The sequence below is a fragment of the Vombatus ursinus genome, unplaced genomic scaffold (genome assembly GCF_900497805.2).
Source record: "Vombatus ursinus unplaced genomic scaffold, bare-nosed wombat genome assembly UNPS02010284.1, whole genome shotgun sequence".
In the NCBI taxonomy this organism is placed as follows: Eukaryota; Metazoa; Chordata; class Mammalia; order Diprotodontia; family Vombatidae; genus Vombatus; species Vombatus ursinus.
This window is the reverse complement of record NW_020950062.1, coordinates 4,072,097-4,098,896: the sequence shown is the minus strand read 5'-3', so window position 1 is coordinate 4,098,896 and position 26,800 is coordinate 4,072,097. Positions and strand designations below refer to the sequence as shown.

At 35.7% G+C, this 26,800-nt stretch overlaps 1 protein-coding gene across 1 annotated transcript in view; it reads right to left on the bottom strand.

Moving 5' to 3' along the window:
- Positions 1–881: 881 nt before the first annotated feature.
- Positions 882–26,800, bottom strand: part of MRPL13 (mitochondrial ribosomal protein L13) — a 40,780-nt gene continuing 14,861 nt past the window's right edge. Inside the window, exons 5-7 of the mRNA XM_027854073.1 lie at positions 18,880–18,966; positions 12,328–12,449; positions 882–1,152 (exon numbers count right to left, since the gene is read on the bottom strand). Of these exons, the coding sequence (XP_027709874.1) occupies positions 1,131–1,152; positions 12,328–12,449; positions 18,880–18,966 (231 nt within the window). The 3' untranslated portion in view covers positions 882–1,130. The remainder of the gene's footprint in view (positions 1,153–12,327; positions 12,450–18,879; positions 18,967–26,800) is intronic.

Here is a 26,800-nt window from a genome sequence, read left to right as displayed (position 1 = left end):
CCTGGAAATCTAATTCCTTTAACAGATTTTTAAAAACTTGCATCATTTCAAAGATATCATTTTTTTTTAAAAAAATGATGCATCTTACATTTAATATTTTACTGTAAATTTGTGGGTTTTTTCCTGCATTGAAATTTTGATGATACAATATTGTGTCATGTAACCATATAGTACATGCACATATTCCTGCTGATGCAAGCTGAACTTCCTGATATTGCGTGACAGCTCACCTGCCAACACTTGCTTGTTAATACCTGTCAGCATACTAGACCATTGATTGGTTATAACTTGCATTTTGTATGTTTATTTGGAAAATAAAGTAATCACTATGTCTTTAACTCTGTTACTCAACAGATGAAACACATACAAATGGTTTTTCAAAATTTTCTTCTCTTCTTTCCTTATGCTTCCACTGTCCCCTTATTTTTATTCAATGCCCAATTGCACCCGAGGCCACTACCAACTCCCCTGAATCGTTCAAGTGCCCCCCAGGGGGCAGTATTACCCACTTTGGAAAACTGTGTAGAGAACGTAAACATTATTTCATTTGAAGGTACAAATACTAAATTGTTTCACAACCAGCGAGAATGTGAATGTCTGAGCACATAGATGATACAGATGACTATATCTGAGAAACTCAGCCCAGAATGTTAAAGTTAAAAATAAGAAGTAGATCAGTGTGAAAGCCAAGCCCTCCAGCTTGGTATTCTATCTGATGGCATGAACATTAATGGAGATGAGAATCATGGTCCAGTGATAGAGCCCTAATTACCTGGGTTGTGGATGACTACTGGCAGTGGCAGCACACCTTTGTTGTGGAGTGTTGGGAGAGACCAGTAAAAACTAAGAATTCATGTTTCTTTCTTCATTAAAGGACAATCTTAGCAGCTGATCAAATGATTTTATTCTGAGCATTTTACATGGTCACTGAACAATCTATACAATAAATTATTTTCTTGTAGCTTCCTGTTGATACTCTTCCAGTCCTTTCCCCTACAAATTTTTTGCATCTTTGTTTATAGATCCCCTTCTCCACACAGCAGCTGGGTTCTCTTGAGTTTTCAGGATGGGAGAAAACTATCAGGGAGAAATCAAAAGTCTTAGAAACTTCTCTCTTGTTTCTTACAAAATTACATCCGAAAATCCTCAGGTCTGAAAAACAAAAAATCAAGAAAATACCTTATTTTTCTTTGGAACCTATGATTTTAATTTTATTTTTCCTGTGGAAGAAGTTTATTATTACAGTATTAAGATGACAGTATGTTTATATTGAACAGCATTTATAAACAATACTCTCTAGACGCTTTTTGTTTTAATGAAACAAAACAAAGTAGGCAACTTAGATGGTTAGTCTTGGAAACTGAGTCAAATATACTTTATCTTCAATTACCTGAAAAAACTTTTTTTGGGGCTACATTATCTAGCTAATTTTTAAATGTACATTCTACAGCTACTCAATATCTCCCTGCAACCAGAAAAGGGAACAAAAACATGAATGACAAGGGAATAAAGTAGATTTTTAAAAAATAATATTTAAAGAAAATTTTCAACATTGATTAAAGAACTTTTGAAGTAGATTTTCTTTTTCTTTTTTCTTTTGGTTAGGCAATGGGGTTAAGCGACCTGCCCAGGGTCACACAGCTAGCAAGTGTTATGTGTCTGAGGCCGAATTTGAACTCAGGTCCTCCTGACTCCAGGGCTGGTGCTTTATCCACTGTGCCACCTAGCTGCCCCTGAAGTAGATTTTCTTAATGGCTGAATTTTATCAATATGATTAAGCAAATATCAATTTTTACAGTAGACTTTCAGAAAAATCCTGCTAATTTTATCTTTATAAAATAAAATGAGAGCAGTGAATTAGCAATGGGATTCTACTTTTTATAGCTGCTTCATAATACATTGCACAAGAAGGGATTACACAGGAATGTTGCAAACAGCTCAAAACCAAACAAAGATCTTTTATGGGACAAAATTTTCATTGAACAAAGCCTCTATCTTTATAATTAAAAAAGAGGGGTACATTTAAATGTATTTCACTGAGACACACATGGAATATGCATACACACCACCAATCTTTTGTATAGTATGTGTATATGTACGCATGCATGCTAATTTATCTCTCTCATATATGATGTTTCATGGTATAGAGAAATCCCAGTGAATAATGAAGGCCAGCACATGCTCTGTAATTTATATGTATCAGAGGCAGGACCTGAACTCAGGTCTGGCTCTTTACCCACTGCACCATGCTTCACCTTCAACGATCCACATAAACAAACATCAGAGATATGTTATGTGTATATAAACAATTAGTCACATAAGTAGCTACGTATGAATATTTAAGGAGTTCTACAGGTAAAGGTAGGGAACTACACACAGAACTGGAAGGGACCTCAGAGGCCACGTAGAATATAGGGAAGTTAAATGACTTGCCCAAGGTGAGACAAAGAGTAAGTATCAGAGACAGAATCTGAATCCAGGTTTTCTGACCCCTAAGCAAGAGCTCTTTGTACTGTACTACAGGAGACACAACAAAGTACAAATTACACATGGATTGACCTGTCAGGTAACTGAGGCCAAACCCCAACTATCTACTTCACTTTGTGAAGGGGTGTAGGGGTGTGTGTGTGTGTGTGTGTGTGTGTGTGTGTGTGCGTGCGCGTGTGTGTAAAGACATATAGCATGTATATACACATACACCTAATACACAAACATGTATATATAGTGATGCAGATTGTATCACAAAAATCAAAACTCACAAATTTGTAAGGAAGTGCCAAGTGATGTTACAGCAGAAAATAAGGATATGCTAAACGAAAATTAAGAAGGAAGGCTTACTTCACATGAATTTTTCTGAATTAATTTATGAGACAAGTAAAACATTTTGGAACATAATTTGAATAGTCGAAAAAGGGTGCTATATTCTGAAGGTCACTTTAAAAAGGGCATGAACTGTGTTTGCCCTGAAGGAGCTTATCTTGTCCATTTTAAATACTGACAGTGTTTTTTGTAAGACACTGCCCAGCATAACTGTGAAGACCAACAATCTAGTGACAGAGTAAACACACAGTGTAGCAATTTAAATTTGTTTATTATTTAACACAGAGGAACAAGGAGTGATCTGGGAAACCAGTCAAATATGTTGCAATACATTAACCACATACAGTCATGACAAGAAAAATGACAGAATTTTATCATTATATTTTAAAAGTCTCTTTGTAAACATTTAAACCAACATTTACATTGCAAATGTAGGACAGCAGCACTAGTTTCCTTCTTAACTTGTGGTGTGTCTAAAGCAATGTAACTGAAGCAGTTGGACAAGCTCCAGTGCATCTAAAGAAACAATTATGCTTCCTTTCAGCTGGTTCAAATAATCAGAGCGGGGATGAGACTGGAAAAAAATCAATCAATCAATGTGATTCATACTGTCTCCTACAAGTCACTGCAACACTGTCGAGGCATTCGTGCTATGATATAGCTTCATAATTACAAACAAAAGAACAACAGTGTAGAAATAAATAAGACAATGCTGGATTATTTCAAATTTAATGAGTAGAAGATGAAAGGAAGCTAGGAATCAAGGCAAGACTCACCCACAGGACCAATGGAAGAAAAGGATATGTCTTATGGAAAGAGGGTTAGACTGATTCTGTTTGGTCCCATAAGCAAGAATTAGGGACGAAACAGGGAAGCAGATTTTATTTCAACATGGGAGCACAGATTTAGAGCTGAACAAGACCAAAGCTAGTGATCTTTTCATTATGCTCCACCGCCTCCCTCACTTAAGGAAACACTGACTAAAATTAAAGCTGTCCAAAAATGGAAAGGGAGGGCTGCCACCAAAGTCAGTGAGTCTTGTCACTGGACATCTTCAAGCCTGAATGGTCACTTGAACAAAAACACACTTGACAAGACGCATGCTTTGGTTACACAATGGACACACTTAACTACCTTCTAAATAGATTTTTTTTTTCATTTTTTCCAAGTTATAGACTTTTACAGATGAAGAAATCACAACCCAGAAGGGTGACTCTCTCCAAGTATTACAGTATCCAAAGTGGGAATGAACCCAGGTCCTATGACTTCTGATTCAGTGCTCTTTCCACTATACCACATTACCTCTAGAAATAAAGCATTCACATTAAATGAGGAAAGAGTTCCACTGTTTCAGTCAAACTACATCAGGAGTTTTATTCTGTTTTAGGTGCCACGTTTCATAAAGGACACTGCCTAAAATGGAATTTATCCAGCACAAAGTGACCAGGACAATAAAGGGTTTAGAGACTTTATCAAGAGCATTATGATTGAGAAAATTAGGGATACTCAGATTAGGAAAAAAAGAAAAACTCCTTGGGGATAAGGAAGGCAGGAAATTATTTCCCTTTTCAAATAACTAAAGAGTTACTGTTTTGAAAGATTATGTTTATTCTGTGTAGGGTAGAACTTAGATCAATTTGAGAGTTGACAGAATTACATATTGACTAAATAAAATGAAGCACTTGCTAAAAATAAGAGAAGTTCAAAAGTGGAATAGGCTGCTTTGTGAGGCTATGGATTCCTTCTTAACTAAGAAGTGAAGTTTTTTTTTTCCCTTTGGCAAGGCAGTTGGGGTTAAGTGACTTGTCCAGAGTCACACTGCTAGTAAGTTATCAAGTGATCAAGTGTCTGAGGCCAGATTTGAACTCGGGTCTTCCTGACTCCAGAGCCGGTGCTCTATCCACCGCACCACCGAGCTGCCCCATTCAGTAAAGTTTTGATGATCACCTGCCAGGAACATTTCAGAAGGGTCATGTATCTGGCGGGAGACTAGGCTACATTATTTGTGAAGTCACTTCCAATTTCACAATCTTGCATATGCTCAAGAAGTGCTGGCTGATAGGGGCAACTAGGTGGCATGGTGGACAGAGTACGCCTGGAGTCAAGAGGACCTGAGTTCAAATCCAGCCTCAGGCCAGACACTTGACACTAGCTGTGTGACCCTGGGCAAGTCACTCAACCCCAACTGCCTAAAACAAACAAACAAAAACCAAACCAAAACAAAAAAAAACAAGAAGTGCTGGCTGAGATGATCATCTTTTGGGAGGAAAAAATGCTTGATCTGTGCTCTACATTACTAGGTGCTTTTATTTTACATTTTGCTTTTAACATATTGCCTACTTGTCTCCCTGCCTCCCCCCCCCCAATATCTCATTGGAAATTATTTCAATTGTTATTTGGTTTAAAAAGTATAGGTTTAAAACCACTGACAATATTTATATAAGCTTAGCATGCTCTATAAATAATTATGGCATTCTGAAGACAGCTTTGGGAGCTCCTGCTTCCAATTTCAGAGAGAGATTCCATATGCTGTTGTATCAAGTAGATACTTTACATCTTTTATACTTTTATTACAGAAATTTATTGCCTGATAAAAGGATAAGCTGCCTTTTTTATATTTCCCACACCCTTTTTTTTTACAGGCATGAACTACAAATTATTCAGTGTAGATGCACATGGAACTTTTTGTAAGTTTTTCAGCCCGTCAAAACATCAATTTTCACTTGGTTTCAGAGACAGGAAATTCAAGGTCACTAATCAGCAAAGATTAGATTAATCTAAAGCTGTTCCAAGTTTGTAAAATCAAGAGTTGAGGTAGAAAGTGATGTATAAACCTCATCTTTAATTATAAGTTTTTTAATTGTAAGTATGCTTCAGCTAAACATGGGAGAATTAATGAAACAAGGACAGTATTACTGGCAAAATGTCAATCTCTTTGCTAGGTCATATTGAAATTTGTTACTTCATTTCTGAAACAATAATCTCTACTTCACATAGAGTATTTGGCATTAGCTCTATTTGCTTTGAAAGAACATGGCTTTTGGAAAAGAATGTTATCTCTGTTTTGTGAGTAAAAATTTAACCAAACAAAAAAAAACTGTTTTGGTTTGCTCAACATTTAAGGTCACACCACTTCACACAAAAATCCAGATTCTATGATAAACCCCATATCCATTACCATTAGTTTGGAAAGGGGGCTGGAGGGGAGAAGACAGCAGCTGATCTTGTAAGGGACAGGAGGAACAAGCACACCTCCTGTTTCAAATCCCACTGAGAGGGAAGGATTGAGAATTTTCTCAAAGATGAATGAATAGGATTGTGTTAGAGTGAAAAGGGGAGCGTTTTTATAAAGGTTTTCACCTTATACTTAAATGTGTGTGTGTGTACACACACACACACACACATAAAATTTTACTTCACACACAACCTTTCTGGTGGTTTTATTTTTCATTGCAAATAAGTGGGAAAAGATCCATTTGGTTTATGAATAAAATGTAACTTAAATCTGTGTCACAGATGGTTGTCAGCAGAGCAAAATTAGATACACTTTAAATTGTTTGCCACATTAAGGTAACTTATTTTCCATGTTAAAAAAAAGAAATAGAATTCTGGATGTAAATCTATTAAAACTGGTAAAACAAAAATCCAAACCTACTAGTATAACTTTATTCTTCCCTTAAGACTTAATTTTCTCCACTTCTGATTTAAATTACTTAGAATAAGGCTAATTATTCCAAGAAAAAAAATCAAATAACTGAATTTAAATATGGATAGCAAACTAATCTTAGTAACAATAAAAGGTCAGCTTGATTAGGTTCCAAGTCATTTCCACTGTATGGAATTATTTAGCATAACCTTCCTTCTTTAAATTTCTTCCAGTAAATCTAGTGACACCACAAATTGCTGGATAGAAAACACAAGAGGGAGGCATAGTCAGGGTAGGCAGGTGGGCAGGAAGACAGGCACAGTATTCATTTCCTTAAGGCACAACTCTGACTTCAGAAGAATAGAATGGTATCTTTTTGGGGCCAGTTTCATTGACATGTGTTAACATTTTCTTATAGAACACTGATAAAACTCTCAATACTGTTTGATTTATACAATAAAAACAAACCTAAATTCTAGGCTATCCTAGTGAATTTTAAATCCAAGATAAGAACTCTTGTTCAAATCTTCCCTGAACACTGAAGTCTGATACGTCTCATAAACTGTGCTATTCAGTTGGTGCCCAGCTTGGTGGAACTCTGAAGCTCTCGGACCTATTTGTCCAGCCATAACCTCTCTTTTGATAGCCAGTCTTGCATCTCCAAAATTGTCTAGTGGACATCTCAACTGGATGTCCTGTAGACAGCTTAAACTTAACATGTCCAAAACTGAACTCATCATCTTTGTCCCCAAACTCTTTTCACTTCCAAATTTTCCTGTTAACTGTTGAAGGTATCACTTTCTTCCCAGTCACTGAGACTCACAACCTAGGTACCATCTTTGATTCTTCACTTTCTCTCACTCTTCACAATCATCCTGTTGCCAAGCCCTATTGTTTCTTATTTGTAACATCTCTCACATACACCCTCTTCTCTGACAATACCACCAGATTGGTGCAGACTCTCATCACCTCACATTTAGACTTGTCACTTACTACTCAAAGGACAGTGGACAAGTCTGTTACCATCTCTGGTCTCAAGGTGACTATTCCACTTTTTTCCAGAAAAAAGTTAACATTTATACAGTTCTTTAAGGTTTATAAAGTATTTTTCTTTCATTCAATCCTCAGAATAATCCATTAGGTGCTAGTCTTTCTTTTACAGATAAGTCTGGAAGGTAAAGTGATTTAACCCCAGGGTGACATGTGCAGCATCTGAGATGGAATTCAAATTCCTGCCTTCCTGAATCCAAAGTCAGGACTCCATCCACACTGCTAGACACATGCAAAGTACAAAATTCTGGGCACCACCTTTTAGTGAAAAAATTAACAAGGAGGTGAGTGTCCAGTAGAGAGTAATTTGGATGACTACAGGGCTTAATGATCACAGCACATAAGAAGAATGTGGAAGAAGTGGAGATGTTCATCTTGGAGCAGCTAAAAATCAGAATAGTTATCTTAAAATATTTGAAGGACTTGTGATCTGGATGAGGAATTAAGTTTGTTCTACTTGGGCCTGATTAGATAACTACAAATAGTATGTGGAAGTTGTAGAGAGGCAGACTGAAGTTTGGATTGAAATTCTACCTTTGATACTAAGTAGCTAGATGACCTTGGGAAATCCACTTAACCTCTAAGGTCCTTAGAGAACTTTCTAGAATTTAGTGCACTGGATTAGATTTTGCTGTATAGGACTCAAATTAATTAATTTTTCATTGTTAAAATCATAGTATCATAGACTTAGGACAGGAAGTGACCTTAGAGGTCATCTAGTTCAACCTCTTAATTTTATAAATGAGGAATTGAGGCCCAGAGGTCATAATCAAATGAGTTCTATCTTGCAGGAATGTCCTCACGAATGTCACAAACCCGTGAAAAATTTTGCTGATAGCTTTGTTTTGAGAGTAGAAAAAAATAAAATAAATTTTCTCCTTTAGGTATTCTATTAAACTTCTGAGGCAAGTGAAATACATTTCTGTAAGTGCTGGTATGAATTATTAATAAAGAAGTTCCTTCTTCTGGGTATAAATTTAACCAAACTTCAAACTTATTCATTTCTGTTACTGCCCTAAATTTGGGGTTCTTAACCTATTTTATGACATGGACTCTTCTGGTAGTCTGGTGACACCTATTGGATCCTTTCTCAGAAGACTGCTTTTAAATGCATGAAACACAGGATCACTAAGGAAATCAATTATGTTGAAATATAATTACCAAAATATTGAAAATGAAACAAATTCACAGTTCCCAGGTTAAGAACTCCTGCCTTCAAACAACTTGTAGTCCTTTCAAGGGCATGTCCAATGACTGCTTTTCGACATTCTTTTTTGTTGGCTACTCCTCCTCTCATACATTTGGCTGGAAGGGACCCTCCAGCAAAATCACTGACAGTTAGCCAACCTCCCACCTAGGTCAATGCACAAACAAGTTTCTCATCTTGTCCTCTGGTCAAGTATCTTTGCTCTCACTTTTCTCAGATGCTCATAGTATCACAGATTTTCCATATAAGCTCCTGTTTTAAGCCATTCAAAGAATTATCTTAGAACCAGACACTCTCCATATTTCCTTGCCACAAAGCTCCTTAAGGCTAAGGACTTTTTCACTTCATTCTTTCAATGCTTGGAACATAGTAGGTACTTAATAAACGGTTGTTAATTGATTGGTTCATTAAACAATGTATTTCTGAATTATGAGGTGACTTTTTAAATTTTATTTTATAAATATTACTCTCATAACTTGAACTGACTGAAAATGGAAACTTTCCATATGCCTGGTTTTTCCTAAGGGAAGCTCTCCTGTAGAATTCTATGAAAATAAAAATAAAAATAAGAAAAACTGTTAAAAATGATCCAAATGTAATTCTAAGGCTCTCATAATGTAAAATTTTCCATTACAGTAAAAGCCCCATTATTATTTCCATTATTATTGTGATTGTACAGATTGTACCATTATTTGATCATCTGAAAGCAAAGGTTTGGGGCTATAACTTCCCTATGAAAATGGATAGTGTTCCCTCTTTACACTTTCCTTTAAAGAAAAAAAAGAAAATCCAAATGTATCATTACCTGCATATACCAAATAAATACACGTGCCTCACAATCCATAAAGAAATGTGATTAAGGTTCCTATAACATTTTTTCCCCACACGTTATATATGTCAATGGCAATTAAGACTCTTTGAGGTATATAATATCAAGCCAAGCCTACCCATAAAGCTATAGAGGTGAAATCTATATCTAAGGTTTCCATCAGGAGAAATGGCCTTTAGTGATAGCAAAATTTTTCCATCTGCATAAATTTCACAAATACTTGGTTGTTACATTGTTTAAAAATAACACATGGTAACACATTGAATTCTTTGATACTTTCAATTTAGCTAAAAAAAAATATTATATATAAAAAAGAATCTGCCAAGCCTAAGTAGTTTAAAAAAGTTTAAAAAAGACTGTGCCAAGCCTAAGTAGTTTAAAAAAAAAAGCCAAACAAACCAAAACACAGTGAACCAATTAAATGAGTGTCTCCTAGACTTTTAAAATCTATACCAAGGGTCCACAAACCCCCCATAGGCTAGCAACCTAAGAATTATTTTTTACATTTTTAAATGCTAATAAGCTTTATTTTAAAATGTAAAAAAACACATTCTTAGTTTTTTGGCCCAAAAGAGGCACCAGCAGGTCAGCCAGCTGTAGTTTGCTGACCCCCAGGCTATACAATTAGCATGCTTGTGGTGACAGACCTACTAAATATGCAATACTAAATGCTTGCTTCAAATGAGAAAATTAAAAAGAATTTTCTTTTAGACAGGCCTCTACTGGAACTACTCTTTCTAGCATTTCTGTTGACCTCCTTATCACTAGAACCAGTGGTCTTTTTCCAGTTTTCATCTTCCATAGAAATGAGGACACTGTGTTAGGCCAGGTGAACTTTTAACTTAAAAATTAATGTAATTCTATGAAAATAGTTCCTTTACTAAAATCTATTGACATTAAAACATGGAGTGGAGATGACCCTGAGATTTTTTTAGGCTATGCCAGTAGAGCCTAAGTGCTGAAGGGCTTCAAGCTAAAGATGTAGTTTAGGGATGATTCTAATTTTCTAAAATGTGTCCCACTGAATTAGACCTAGAGATCTCTGTCAAGTTGTACCAATGTGTATTTGAGTTGAATTATGAAGTGACTTAGTCACTCTAAGAGGCAATGGTGATGATGGTGGAATCAATTTCAGACCCAGGGATAGACAGCTTGTGCAAAGGCATGGAAACTGGAGATGGGATGTTACAAAAGAAACATTTTACATTCCACTATCAAAATGAAGCAGGAAGAGAAACAGGAAGGAAATAAACACATATGCTGAGGGAGGAAATACATAAAATGAAATAATAACAACAGGATTACTACACTCATATGAACTCCATGGTTCACAAAAAGCATTGCCTCCAGAGTCAAAGGATCTTGGTTTAAATCCTGCCTCTGTCACTTACTATCTGCATGACTTTAGGCAAGACACAACTAATTCTGGGCCTCAGTTTCCTCATTTCTAGAATTCCCTTTAAGGTCCTTTCCAGTTCAAGATCCAGGATTCTAAATGATTTTCCTTACAGTAATACCATGAGGAATGTATTGTTGCTACAGTTATTCCCATTTAAAAAATGAAAACACTGAGGTTTAAAGAGCTGAAGTGACTTGTCTAAACAATTAGCAGGTCTCCAAACTGGGATCAAAACTGGCGTCTCTGACATCATGTGCACTGTTCTTTCTACTGCAATGTTCTCCACTGATGCAGTCAAAGAATCACCAGGCCTTGCTCATTCTTCAAGACCAAGTGCTCAAAGTTAGGACTGAGATGCAAAGAAGTTTTCATAACTTGGATGTTCTAAGGATATCTTCAATTTACAAGGGAGGGCATTCAAAAAGCTGTTTTTAAACCAATATTTAGAATCACAGAAATGAAAGCAAAGGTTACCTACACAATCATTTAAATCATTTGAATAATGTCAAAAGGCTTGTTTAGAAGGGTGTTGATCCAGAAAAAAAAGAAAAGAGAACTAGTAAAATGTTTTCCAGATAACAAATCTCCCTTGGAAAAGATGCTGCATTAGAATATTAGGGTGTGAAAAGTAATCGCATATTTTACTTTACTAATCACACAAAAAAGAACAGAAAAAGAAAGCAACTTTTTGTTTTGAAGAAATTGTCTTGATTTTGTTTTTTTTTTTGTTGTTGTTAATTAAAAATAATATATTTACTACCATTAACATGCATCTCCTTTGGACAAAGCAGTGTAATAATGAAGGCTAATATTTTATGAGTCCTTTAAGGTTTATAAAAATATTAGGCATACTAGGTATTGGGAAAACAAAGATGTATCCTCACAAATGAACTGGCAAGGCAAGATACAAACATAAAATGATAAATAGCTTACTTCACTCTGAATTAATTGTCAAACTCTCTGATAAAATTACAACTATAAAAAAAGTATTTATATGTCTTGTTGATCACTCATAACCACTAGAATGGCAAGATTATTAACTGTAGAGCTTACATATGAAAAAAATGATAAAAATACAATATCCTTTAAAATGACCTGCAACAGAAGGATCAGTAGCCCTTTAATTGTCAGTCTAAGGGTTTAAAACTTTGGGTGAAAGACATTTGTTCTGCTGACTCACATTTTCTAAGCACTTGCTATGAACAGATAATACTATTAGGCATTGTGGAAAGAACAGAAATAAATAAATTTATTATTTTAATGATAAGGTTTTAATAAAATTCCTTGGCCTTCAGGGAATTATCACTTAATTGAAGTTTATAGAACAAACTAAATTCAGATTAAAAAGTAATAAAATAATAATAATTGAGACTTACGGAATCCATAATCTTGGAAAAGCATCAATTTCTTCTTGGGTATATTCATCTAGCCTTCGAGGTATTTTTCGTGGCTGAGGAAGCTCTTCTACTATATTCTTAAGTATGTCTTCTGGAATCTCCTACAATTGAAATTAATTTTTTTCATTTTAAGTAATTAAAAAATTCTTAAAATCTTTTATTATTATTTAAAAAAAAAAAAGAATCCTGTGAAATTATGGAGGAAGATACGGGAAGATACTCTCCCCTGCCTTCATCATCCTGTCCCATCTAAAGGTGAGGGTGGCTGGTGGTGATCCAGGGATGTAGAACTTTGCACATAATGATATTTTTAAATATACTGAACAGTTTTTCTGAATTTTTTTTTCTCTTTTCTTTAAAAAAAAACTTTATTGCAGAGGATGAGTATCTGGGAAGGGGAAGGGGGAAGAGAAGGAAGGATGGATGAGGAAATCTAGGAGATGGAAAAAACAAAGCAATCAATAAAAATCTCTAAAAGCAAGTAAAATAAATTTATGTAATAATATGAAAAACGCTTCCAAATTATGTGGAGTAAAATCTAACAAATTATGATTTCAATTCAAACCAAAACCTAACAAATACTTTCCATTTACAAAGTACTGCATTATGTCATAAAGGTGAAACAGAAAGGTACTGTGAAACCATTTTATAGATAACATGGAACATGGTCCTTATCCTTAAAATTCAAAGAAAAAAACAAAAGAACACTCAACCAATACATAATTAGTTCACTAAAATGGCTAATCTAAACTCTTGATGACAAGTACTTCAAAAGTGCCTATTATATAGAGGGGATATACAGGGAATAGTGAAAACTGAGATTTGGGTTGGTCTAGATTATACAAAGTCTTAAAACCAGGAAGAAGAGCTCACAGACTTGATGTGGTAGGAAGGAGGGAGTGAGTGTACATTTTGGAGAAAGAAGTGACATGAATGTCACATCAGATTACTATGCCACTGACAGCCATATGCAAAATGAATTGAAAAGAACAGAGATCAGAGGTAAGGAGAAACTGTTAGGAAGACACTACTAGACAGGTTCAGTGGAACATGCTTATAACACCACATAGAGGAGGAGGCTGAGGCTGGTGCATCTCTTGAGCTCCAGAGTTTTGAGCTGCAGTGGGCTAAGCCAATTGGTTGTCCACATTAATTCTGAATTAATACGGTGAGTTCTAGGAGCAGAACGATGGGCAGCACAAGGTTGCCTAAGGAGGGGAGAACTAGCCCAGGTTGGAAATGGAGTAAATCAAAGCTCCCATGCTGATTAGTAGTGGTACTGGTTCCATAAATAGCCCATGCACTTCCAGCCTCAATTGGGGGGGGGAAGGAAATAATGAAGGAAGGAAAGAGGGAAAGGAGAAAAGGATGGAAGGAAGAAAAGATAAGAGGAAAGAAGAGAAAGGTGACATAATAAACTTTGTATGAAGTGAAGACCTGTCTATGAGGAAGAAAATCTCTAACAATCAGAGCTATCAAACACTGGAATGGGCTGTCTTTTCACCAAATTCATCTTTGCTGGAAGTCTTAAGTAAAGTCTGGATGACCACTTGTTAAGTACATGGTCTGTTCAGGTAGTGGCTAAATTGGGTAGCCTATGAAATCTCTTTCAATTCTAAGATTATATAACTCAGTAAACAGAAATGGACAAACGGTATTCTGATTTTCCAAAAAGTAGGAAGATAGCCTATTATGAGCCAGTAAGTTTAGTTTCAATTCCTGGCAAAATGCTACAAAATATATATTTTTTAAATATCACACAATTTGTGAGCATTTAGAATGCAAACACCAATCATTCAGAATCACTGTAGCTTCATCAACAAGTCATGCAAACAAACCTTATTTCTTTCTTTCTTTCTTTCTTTTTTTGAAGGCAGTTGGGTTAAGTGACTTGCCCAGGGTCACACAGCTAGAAAGTGTCAAGTGTTTGGTCTGAGGCCGAATTTGAACTCAGGTCCTCCCAACTTCAGGGCTGGTCCTCTATCCACTATGCCACCTAGCTGCCCCTAAACTAACCTTATTTCTACTGTGCAGTTGGATTGAACAAAGAACTTGCTGTACTATAAAGTCTGGCTATATGACAACTATATAACTTAATCTGAAGTTAATATGCTAGTTGCCACAAATAATTAGTTATCAAATAATATTTGTTCTGGAGGAAAGATTTGGAAACTCACATCTCTTAAAGGAGCTTTAAAAAACATCTTTCAGATAACTGTTAAGACAGGCATGAGAAAAACAAGGAGCTTTCAAAATCTAAGCTAGCAATAACTATATGAAAAATGCAATTAGAGAAGTGCAAATTAAAGGAACTCTAAGGTTCTACTTCACCCTCATCAGACTAAGATGACAAAAGAGGAAAATGACAGGTTGAAGGGGCTACAGGAAAACAGGCACATTAGTGCATGGTTGGTAGAGCTGGGAATTGGTAGTCATCTTGAAAAGTAATTTGGAATTATTCACAAAAGCTTACTATACCGATTGTACTTTTTAAGCCAACTATGCCACTGCTCCGCCTTTGTCCCAAAGAGATCAAAGGGCCCATGTATACAAAAATATTTATAGTAGCTTTTTTCATAGTGGCAAAAAATTGGAAACCAAAGGGGTTCCCATCTCCTGGGGTATAGCTAAACAAAGTTCGGTATATGAATGTAATGGAATATTATTGTACCATAAGAAATGTGAAAATGGACAGTGTCAGAGGAAACTGGGAAGACTTCTCTAATTTGATCCAGTGAAGTGAGCAGGAGTAGAACAATTTATACAATGAGAACTTTTATAAAGAAAAATAACTTTAAAAGACATTGAACTATGATTAACGAAAGATAAATCATGAGTTCAGAGGACTTAAGACAAATCGTTCCACTCACCAGCCAGAGAGGAGATGGACATAAAATCCAGAATGAGACATGCAAATTTGGACATATCTAATATGATTAGATGTTTTGATTGATTGTTTTGATAGACTATGTTTGCTTTTGTTTGTTTCTTTTAAATTGTTTGGGCAGAGGCAATGGGAGAGAGATTATTTGTAAAAAATAAAAATTTTTTAAAAAGGCAGGTATAAAATGTAGACTGCCTAAAGTCCTGTGTTGAAATACTAGAGGAAACTGCCAATAGATTAAATCTTTGAGAAATGGGGCATGAGAACTGATTATAAAACCAGGAGTGGCAATGCATACTTAAGATCCTTGTTTCTGGGGAAGCTAAAGCTGATGGATCACTTGAATTCAGGAGTTCTAAACTGCCAAGTGTTAAAGACAAAAGAGTGTCTTCACTAAGTTTGGCAACAATATGGAAAGCCCCAGGCAATGGAGAAGTGGGAGGGGGAAGAGAGATCAGGATTCCTAAGAAGGAGTGGATTGTAGTGTTGGGAAACAGAACAGGCTAAAGCTTTTATGCTGATCAGCAGTGGGATTGGATCTATGAGTAAGTGATTGTTTTGTGACAGTCCTTTGGTATAAGGGGAGTCCCTCTACTGCCCTTTGCTTTCTACAACTAGGCCCACAGTGCCATACCCCCCCTGTAGGTGTGGCTGTCAATAGGTTAAGTCCTTGCTCCGGTACCCAGTTTATGTCTAAGGAAAGGCCTGTAGGCTAGCCAAAAACGTTGGGAAAAACAACCCCTTAATGAGCTCAGATGCCGAGAATAGTATGTAAAACAACGGGATGCAGTTCAATGCAAAGCTTTATTTGCAAGCAATAGGGAAGAGAGAGAAAAGGAAAGAGGAAAAAGGGACCCAACTGAGGCATACACACTAACACAGAATATAACTCATGTAAGAGTAGTGTTTCATTAGAGAGCAAAGGGACATAGTTCCAATCAGCAGGAAGGTGTGCTATATCTGGAGGGGAGGGTGTGCTACATCGTGCCCTTCTGAAGTTGGAGTTCTTATACTTTGATTCTGGAGATGGCAGGTTTGCATATCAGGTGAAAATATTATTTGAGGGGCAGCTAGGACACAGGGGATAGAGCTCCTGCTTTGGAGTCAGGAGGACCAGAGTTCAAATCTGCCTCAGACACTTGACACTTACTAGCAGTGTGACCCTGGGCAAGTCACTTAACCCTGTTTGCCTCACCAAACCAAACCAAACCAAACATTATTTTGGGGATTTGTTAACTGGGAGAAAAACAAAGTGATGATAGACAAGATGTTATTTGGGGGACATGGTTGTAGTACTTTTGAAAAATTTTACTGCCAGTATTCTTCTCTGAGTATGTTTTGTAAGCTTTCAGCCTCCCTTAAGGTGAGACTATCATGGTGGTCTCAAGACCACCAGGCCTAATCTTATAACATTGCTATCCCTCCAACCATAGTTAGATAGGGAGAATTATATAATTCTTTTATAATTATATAATTCTTTTTTTTAAAATCCTGACTACTAATATATTCACATCACTTCAGATGCTTTTAATTTGATCAATTTTGCTAATTCTTTTCCTAATGTTGAATCATCCTTGCCAACACTGTATAAATTTGACCCAGTTATAGTGAATAATTTTCTGGATATACTGATGGAATCCTTTGGCTAAGAATTTTATTTAAAATTTTTGAATCAATATTAGTGAATGAATCCAATCATAAGAGAGGCATGTGAAACGTTCCTACCAAAAAAAAAATTACCTGAGTGGATTATTTGCTTTGCAAACAACCTAGACAACAGAAAGCCAATAAGATAAACAAATCTGGTAACTAAAGAAGCCACAAATTTTACCACAAAATTTACTCTAGAAAAAAGGGCGGAGGGCAACCTAAAAGAGAAAGGCATCTATGAAGTTAGAAAGAACACTACCACAATGAAGGGACCATTAAAAGATTTTTTCCTAAAAGTACACAAGTAGACAAGAGTAAAAGTGAATCAGACAAAGGAAGTGATTGAGAAGTAATAGGTTCTGAAATATCAAGGGCTAAACTTCACAATACTCCACCTACAGGTGCACCAAAGTTTTTTCATATGACTGACGAAAACTGCAGATTAGAAGAACATATTAAAGGAGAGAGGGGAGGAAGAAGGCATAGGGAAATGTGTGATGTAACCTAACTAAACCAATGGTAAAAACAACGAAGGGAAAATAACTCCTACAGTCTGTCAGAAGAAGGGGGCTGTAGGACAATGTGATGTGGCAAAGGGAGGAATTTAAACAAGGAGTAAAAAAGGAGGAAACCTTGATTCAGGGGTGGGTTGTGGGTCCCACAGAAGAATACTCCCATGGAGGAAGAAGAGAGAGATGATTCTGATGCAGGAGTCAGGAACCTTACATGGTACTTAACAGTGACCACTACCCCAGAGCTCCTGAAGGCAATCTGACATCAAAAAGGGTGGGAGGTTTGTGGACCAAGAGAAGTGATTCATGGTAAAAGAAAAAAAAATGATCATGGAAAAGACTGGATAGTAATGAACTGTGCAATCAGGAAAATCTCTACTATAGGGCAATACTTTTATCCTATTTGCTGCAGGAATTGATACTTCTAAGGCACAACAGAAGAAAAAGGTCAAAAAAAAGGGGAGGAAGAATGGTCAAGAATTATAAGGCATAGAAAATGTTTAGAAGAGGAAACTTAAATTAGGTACCTTACAAACTTTAATTCCATGGAGAATAAAGAAACTAAAAACAAATAAATAAGTATGAGGACCAGGAATCAAGAATAAAGGTCTTGGATAGAAAGGTTAAGAGAATTAGGGAAATAAATTCTTTTTAGAAAAAAGCACAGAAAACAGAAAAAAAAACTAACAAATGAGAAATTGAAGAGAAGGAAAAGAAGGGGGATTCTACTTAACTAGTTAACTGATTTTAAAAAAGAAGGAATAATTGAATAACTAAATAAAAGAAGGGGAAAAAGAAACTCCAAAACTTGGGAAAGGGGTGATAAACAAGAAGAAGAGGCTTTTAGGGTGAGGGAAAGAGGACCTGTTGGAATGGCTACCTTAAAGCAGAATAAGTAAAAATAACTGAAAAGACAAAGTCCTGACTTTACAGAAGGAGAGGAACAACAACAACAAAAAAAGCCTAAATCACAAAAAAAAAGAAACAAAACCCAACCATAAAACAACCCAATAGTAGAGACAGAGGAAAATATAAACCTAATTCTCATAAGTTTAAATGTGAATGGATTAAACAATCCAAACATATGAAGATGACGAATAAAGATAACAAAATTCAACAATCTGTTGCTTACAAAAAAATACCTAAAAAGCAAAGACATATACAAGATAAAAATGAGGGGCTAAAACAAAATTTACTATGCATCAGATGAATCCAAAAAAGCAGGAGTTGCAATCATGCTATCAGATGAAGTAAAAACAAAAATTCACTATGTAAAAAATATAAATAAGGAAATTATATTACACTAAAATGAACCAGATGACAAATCAATATCAATGTTAAACTTATATATAAACCCATTTTTAAACAACTGGCAAGCTAATTTAAAAGATTATTAAAAGCATGTGTATGTATTTACATGACTGAGAAAGACTTCAATAATACAGAGAAAACAAATGATCATTAAGAACAACTATTAAGACTTACTTCATCTGGAAAAAGATGTAGCCTTTGCATCATGGTTCTTCTGTGGAGGTTCTTTGGTAACATTCCATAAACAGCTAGTTTTACAATCTGAAAAAAACAAAAACAAAAAAAAAAACACACACACACAAAGATAGAGCACAATGTGGTTAAATAAGCAGAATGAGGTTTGGGACTTAGAGGCAAAGCAGGAGTGGTAAAGGATGTGACTTAGTATTCACGTGAGAATGAGAGAAAAGAGAACAGGTAGAACAGAATTACATGGAGTGAAGAGGAAACATTAGAAAGGGGGTTGGGGGTATTTGTGGTATTACTATTTGTGAGCTTATTTTATTTATTTTGAAACGTCTGGAAAAAGGAGGGAAAAACACTAAGGAAAGATTTAAAATAGCATAGGTTTTTGCAATTCTTTCTTGAACTGTATCACATAATATCAAAGGTATTGATTAGGCTAATGATACTAATAATAACACTTCTTATATAGTGGTTTAAAATCTGCAAAGCACTTTTCATACATTATTTATTTCATCTTCAAAGTTATTCTCATTCTGCAGATGAGGCAACTAAAGATGACAGAGATTAAACAATTTGCTGAGAGTTACACAGCTGATAAGTATCTAGGCGAGGACTTGAAGCAAGGTCCTCTTGATTCCAAATCAAGTGTACTATAAATTAGAGCAACAGCTCTGGTCTTGAGCTTTGGAAGTTCATGTGACTATAATATGAAGTTCTTCATATACTTTGTAGTTCCATAAAATGTACTAGAATTTTAATATCTATAAGATGAAAAGGAGAAAGTTCATATGACATGATAGTTCTCCCTGGGCAATAGCTCCACATATTTTGGTTCACTGGCTACCTTTATAGGACAAGCAAAATTGACTAAGTCTCACTTCTCACTGAAAATAAAAGTAAAAAATTCAAAATTAAAAGGAGACATGAAATTATCTTTGAGGAGCCATTATTGAGAAATACCATAAACAACTGATTGATTCCTATCTAAACCAAGCACATACATAACAAAATTCTGTACATATTAAATTCTAAAATAGACCATCTTCCCCCAACGACCTTCAGAGACCTTTGGGAGTCACTGTCCTTTAAAAAAAAATGCCTATTTTCACATTATCCAACTCCATTTAAATTCTTAATTTTGCAATATTATTAAATTACGCAATAATGTAAAGGATCTGTGATTTAATTAATATGGGTGACTGACTCCCATTGATGCAGGTCACAATCCGTTTCTGACACTTTTCCACATCTTTCCATAAGTTTACCACATAGAATCCACTTAACATGCTCACAGTCTTCCTCAAATTCTCTAGACATTAAGAAGATAATAATGAATAACTAAAAATGCATAAAATATCTGGAAACCGACCTACCAAAACACACAAAAGACTTGTATAGATTCATTTACAAAGCGTTCCTTAAAGAAAATCCCAAATAACTGGAGGACTATTCAGTGTTCACGTCGAGGCCACGCCAACATAATAAAAAATGTTGTTTAGTTGTTTTTCAATTGTGTCCATCTCTTCATGACCCCATTTGGGGTTTTCTTGACAAAGATACTGGAGTGGTTTGCTATTTCCTCCAACTCATTTTACAGATAAAGAAACTGAGGCAAAAAGTATTAAGTGACTCACCTAGGGTCTTCCTGACTCTAGGGTCAGCACTCTATCCACTGTGCCACCTAACTGCCCAATAAAAATGATAATACTAGCAAAACTAATTTACATTTTAAATTCTGTATGAATCAAATTACCAAAAGGATACTTTACAGAACTTGAAAATATAATAAAAAAATTATTTGGAAAAACCAAAGATTAGAATATTAGGGGAAATGATGAAAAGAAGTAAGGATGCATAGGGAAATAGCACTTCCAGACCTCAAAATATATTATAAAGCAGCAGTTATAAAAATCATCTGGTATCAGTTAAAAAAATAGAGATCCATGGAACTAGACAAAGAGATTAAGAAACAAGAGAACTCAATAACCCAGTATGATAAAGTGGAAACCTAGGAAAAAACTAATTTGATAAAAACTGCTGGGAAAACTAGAAAGCAGTCAGGCAGAAATTAGTCTTAGACAAACACTTTACACCATATTCCACAATACATTTTAAATGGATACATGACCATACTATTAAAGATCATATTATAAAGAAATTAGAAGAGAAAGAGTATATACCTCTCACAACTATGGGCAGGAGATGCATTCTTAACCAAACAAGAGGTAGAGGCAATTACAAAAGATAAAATAGGCAACTCTGATTACTTGAACTTGAAAAGCTTCTGTACAATGTACCTAGGGATAAGAAGGAAAATGGTCGAACGGGGAAAAAAAATCTTTGCATTAAATGTCTTTGCTAAGGGTTTGGTATATTTCTCATTCCCAATATATAAAGGATATAAAGAGTTCTCAAAATTAGAATTATAAAGTATTAGCAACCACATGAAAGAATGCTCGTAGTCACTAATAAGAGAAATGCAAACCAAAAACACCTCTAAGGTTTCAGCTCACACCCTACAAATTGGCAAAAATGACAAAAAAATGGGAGCAGTCAGTGTTGGAAGGGTTCTGGAAGGATAGGCACATTAATACGCTGTTAGCAGAGCTGTGAAATGGTACAACTATTTTTTAAAGCAATCTAAAATTAGGCAAATAAAGTGTCTAAAATGTCCATAGACTTTGAACTAGACTCCATTATTGGGGTTGTACACCTCAAGAAAGCCACCAATAAGAAGAAAGTTTCCCATATCCACCAAAATATTTATAGCAGCATTTTTAGTGACAGCAAAAAATTGAAAACAAAGTAGGATAATGGCTAAACAAATTGTGGTACATAAATGTAACGAAATAGTACTGTGCTATAAGAAATGATGTGTATAATAAATACAGAGAAATATGGAAAGATTTATATGAACTGATGCAGTGGAGTAAATAGAAAACAGTTGTTGTTCAGTCCTTTTCAGTTGTGTCTAACCCTTCTTGACCCCATTTGGGGTTTTCTTGGCAAAGATACTAGAGTGGTTTGGTGTTTCCTTCTCCAGTTCCAGTAAACAGGGTTAAGTGACTTGCTCAGGGTCGTACAGTTATTAAATGTCTGAAGCCAGATTTCAACTCAGGAAGACTCATCTTCCTGATTCCAGGCCCAGCACTCTATGCACTGTGCCAACTAGCTGCCCTCAAAAAAACAATATACACAGTTAACTTCAACAATGTAAATGGAAAGAACTACACATCCCAAAACCAAAAGTAAATGTAACAAAATTATATGAGCAGGACTTAGAGATATCAGGACACCCCAACCCACCCCTTTATGGAAGTGGGAAGTCCACAGTATTACACATTACACATATTTTTGGACATTTTCAATGTATCAATCAACTGTGCTGATTTTTTTTCTTCTCTAAAAATTACTATTATATGAGATGGCCCTGTGATGGGGAAAGATACTTGGGATATCTATGATGATGTAAGAAACAGAAGATACCAATAAAAACTTATTAAAATTTTTTTCTTTAAAAGGAAGATACTGATGGATTAAGTAGACTATCTGTTCGTTTTTCTTTATTCTTGCAATTTGACCAGCCCATCTTTTCTTTTCTTTTTTTTAAGGTCATCTTTTACAAGGACTTTACTTCATAACGCTGCCTATAACACCTTACATGTGGCCTGCTCATGCTTGCCATGTGTCTTTCAATTGCTCTCTGGGTAATCAACTCTAATTCTTTGGGGCCTGAAGTATTTCACGACTTAGTTATATGATGCTACTGAAAGAATATTGGTATTCTATTTCAGGCTGAAACTTGGGGTCAACATTTATAGTCTTCCAAATGCAATCTAGTTCATTCATTTCCTCCTATTCAATTCTAACTCAATGTCCACATTCAATACCTGTCAAAAAAAAAATAATAAGGTTCTATGGTTTGTTCATCCAATTGCCTATGGATTTGGCTTTGCTGGGTGCCGTGTGACCAGGCTTCATTCAGCTCAGGCAGAGTGGATGTTGTGGCTATCAATGACCCATTCACTGACCTCAAATATATCATTTACATATTCCAATTATTCCACCCATGGCAGGTTCAAAAGCACTGGCAAGGCTCATAAGGGAAAGCTGGTAATCAGTGTAAAATCCATTACTAACTTGTGGGAGTGTGATCCCACCAATATTAAACGGGGAGATGTTGGAGCCAAGTATATAGTAGAGTTCACCAGTACCTTTACCACCTGGGAAGAAGCTCAGGCTCACCTGAAGAGTGGAGCTAAGCATGTAATCACCTCTGTTCCTTTTACTGATATCCATACTTTTGTGATGGAAGTAAACCATGAGAAATATAGTAATTCCCTGTCAGCAATGCCTCCTGCATCACCAACTGATTGGTCCCCCTGTCCCAAGTCATTCACAACAACTTTAGCCTTGTGGAAGAACCCATTATCACAAACCCATGCCATTAGTCCTACACAGAAGATACTAGATGGACCCTCTGGCAAGTTGTAACATGATGGGTATGGCACTGCCCCAAACTCATAAATGGTGGTACTAAGGCATCAGTGGGCAATGTCATATTTAAGCAGAATGGGAAGCTCATAAGCATGGCCTTCTGTGTTTCTACTCCTACTGTATCTGCAGTGGATCTGATCTGCCACCTGGAGAAACCTGCCCAATACGATTATATCAAGAAAGTGGCGAAGCAAGTTATCAGAAGGATCCTTGAAGGGCATCTTGGGTTATGCAGAGGACCAGGTGGTATCTCGTGACTTTAAAAGATGCTAGTGCTGGTATTGCCCTTAATGATCATTTTGCAAGGTCATTTGCTGGCTGAAACTGAGCATGTTTATAGTAACCAATTATAGTAAACCACATGGTCTTCATGACCTCTATGGGGTAAAGTAGAAAGTCATGGATCTTCATCACCAGCCAAAAGAGCAATGTACCACTGGGGAGCCCATATCCTTAATGTATGTCCCTATGCCCCAAACACAGTTCTTCTAAAGGGAAGAAGCATCAAGTCCTACACTGCACAACATCAATAATTTTGGGTGTTTTGGTGGTTATTTTACTTTTCATCATATTCAGTGAAAAGTAAAATAACCACCAAAACACCCAAAACACCCCTGCCACCACTCTTTCCCCTGAAAAACCCAAAACAAACAATAAGCATAGTGGAATCTTGTATCCTCTACATCTTTCAGTCATTTGCATGGCTTTCTAGCATGTCTCAGCTGCCTTCTCACCCTGGAATACCTTTCCACCATGCACAGTGCCTTGCACATAGCAGGCACTTCAATGCTTACTAGCTGATTTGACTGATCATGGGGCCTCCATTTTGGGGACTGGCCCAGGCTGGCCATGCTTCACTTCATTAAAGCCAGTTGCTTGTTATGAATCAACATGTAAGCAAAACAAAAGCTATAATCCCTAAAGGATATTTTCTGACAGAGAATGACCTGTTTTAAATTTTTTCTTCCTTTTTCTAACAAATTGGCAAATAAACTGTGGGAATAGTTAAACAAGATTCTTTTTAAAATTAGATTATGTTTTTGTGATTTCTGGAAGGAAGTTAAAGTTCCTAAATACTTTCATTTTAAAGTCTAAAATCTGAATATTTGACTAATGCTTTTAAAAATACAGAGTCCTTAAAGTTACTTCTTATTGTCAAATTATAAGATTTTACTATTCTAATTATCTAGTCTCTTTCTTATTACATAAGAACAACTCTCTACAGATAAATGGTACACCTTTATGTACATTGTAGGCCTGGCACTGGAATTAAAGCACTCTTGACAATACTGAATGCTCCCTCTAAGTCACTTCATCTAACTGAGCCTCAGTTTCTTCATCGCAAAATACAAATTATATTTGCATTACCTACCTCATGAAGCTGTTATAAAGGAAATTCTTTTTAAACTTTAAATTACTATATGTGTTACCACTTTTAAAAAATTCAAACTTCATCTTTCCATTTTATGTGAGGTACGTCTTAGTGATTAATATAATAAAAACATTATAGAAAATTGAGAACACACAAATATATGAACTCCATTAAGCTTCGGAATGTACACTGATGTTATCAGTTAGTATAAAGAAAATTTTTTTTTTTGCTAGGCTATGGGGTTAAGTGACTTGGCACAGTCACACAGCTAGTGAATGTTATGTGTCTGAGGCTGGATTTGAACTCGGGTCCTCCTGACTCCAGGGCTGGTGCTCTATCCACTGTGCCACCTAGCTGGCCCCCAATTTTTTTGGATGGAAAAAGTTCTCGTTACTAAGGGAATCTTAATTACTTCTTAATATTATGAAAAACAAACAGGATACACACTGTAATAGGTTCTGGTGATATCAAGGCAGATACTCAATAGTCCTTGAAATCAAGGTACTTATATTCTATTGTGAAGAAGTACGCACGTGCACACACGCAAACAGACACACACAGACACACACACACACACACACTCTCTCTTAAGGAGATACATACTACTTATATTAACTAAGAGGATCAGAGAAGGCTTCCTGGGGTTGGTGGCACCTTGAGCCTATTTTAGGGAGCACAAAGTTGAGGTCTAAATAGGTTAAGTGACTTGCTCTTAGAAATATGGCTAATATGTGACAAAATTATGACTCTAGAGTTTTCTGACTCTAAAGCCAATGTTCAACTACCTCCTGGTGGTTACTTGTAAAGTGAAGATGACAGGATAGATGTTTCTGAGATTCTAGCTCCAAAATTCTATCATTCTGGGAATAACAGAATCAATAATTTTTACTCTGATATTGATTTAGATATTATCTCACCCCAACACTACTTTTCATCCATTAACAATCTGAATCCAGAGGCAGCATAGTGTACTAGCTAGAAAGCTGGCCCAGGGATCAGGAAAACTTGGTACCAGTTCTGCCTCTGAGACATACTAGCTATGTGACCATGGTCAAATCACAACCTCTTAATGTTCCAGAAATTCTCAGAGAGTATAAAGCATAGAAAAGATCTTGATTTACTAAATACAGGAGGCAATTTTTGAAACATTTTCTAGGGCTGTCTCAAACATTTGATAGTTCTTTGTTCTTAAAAAAATAGTCTAAGAGTTGGGCAAAGTATCATTAATTGATTCAAATAGCTAAATTATGGAGTTTCTAAGTAACACAATTTAGTGGATAGAGCACAGATTTGGAGCAAAGCCAATCACTGTGACCTACAATCTATGTGACTTTGGGAAAGTGATTTAACTTCTCTAATTTTCAGGTTCTTCTTGTGTAAAATGAAGAAGCTGAACTATTTTATTTCTAAGGTCCCTTCCAACTCTAAAGCTTATGATCTTATAATTAGAGTTAGACCATACTGCCTCCTAGTGTATAACTGATACACAAGAACAAAATTAAAATATTTAAAAACTTGAGATGCATAATTTATAAAACATCAAAGAGAATATATACTTTGATCTAACAGTTACGGTTTGTGATCAAACAGGTATGTTTCCAAAGGCCTTTTTCATTTAAAAACTTTTGCTTTTGGGCAACTAATTCAAACCTATTAATCTTCCTAAAATAGGGCATTTACTTTGGCATTCAACAGGCTAATAACACGTACCAAGAATATAACCCTTTTTTCAAAATGAGAAGAAACATTTTTGACCAAGTTGTTACTTCAAAAATCATCATCTCCATTTTAGAGGTAGGGAAAATTAAGGCTTGGAGAGAAAGTAACTTGCTCAAGTCAAGTGGCAAAGCTGACATTTTAACCCAAGACTTACAATTCCAAATTCAGTCTTCTTTTCATAATACCATAATGCTACCTCTCTAACAAATTATACCTTTTAAAATCAGTCTTTGTAGCTTGTTTGAAATAAATAAAAATAGGATAACATGTATTAGGGAAAGAGGTGACAGACTCGTTTTGAGGAAATATTTAAGGGGTGTT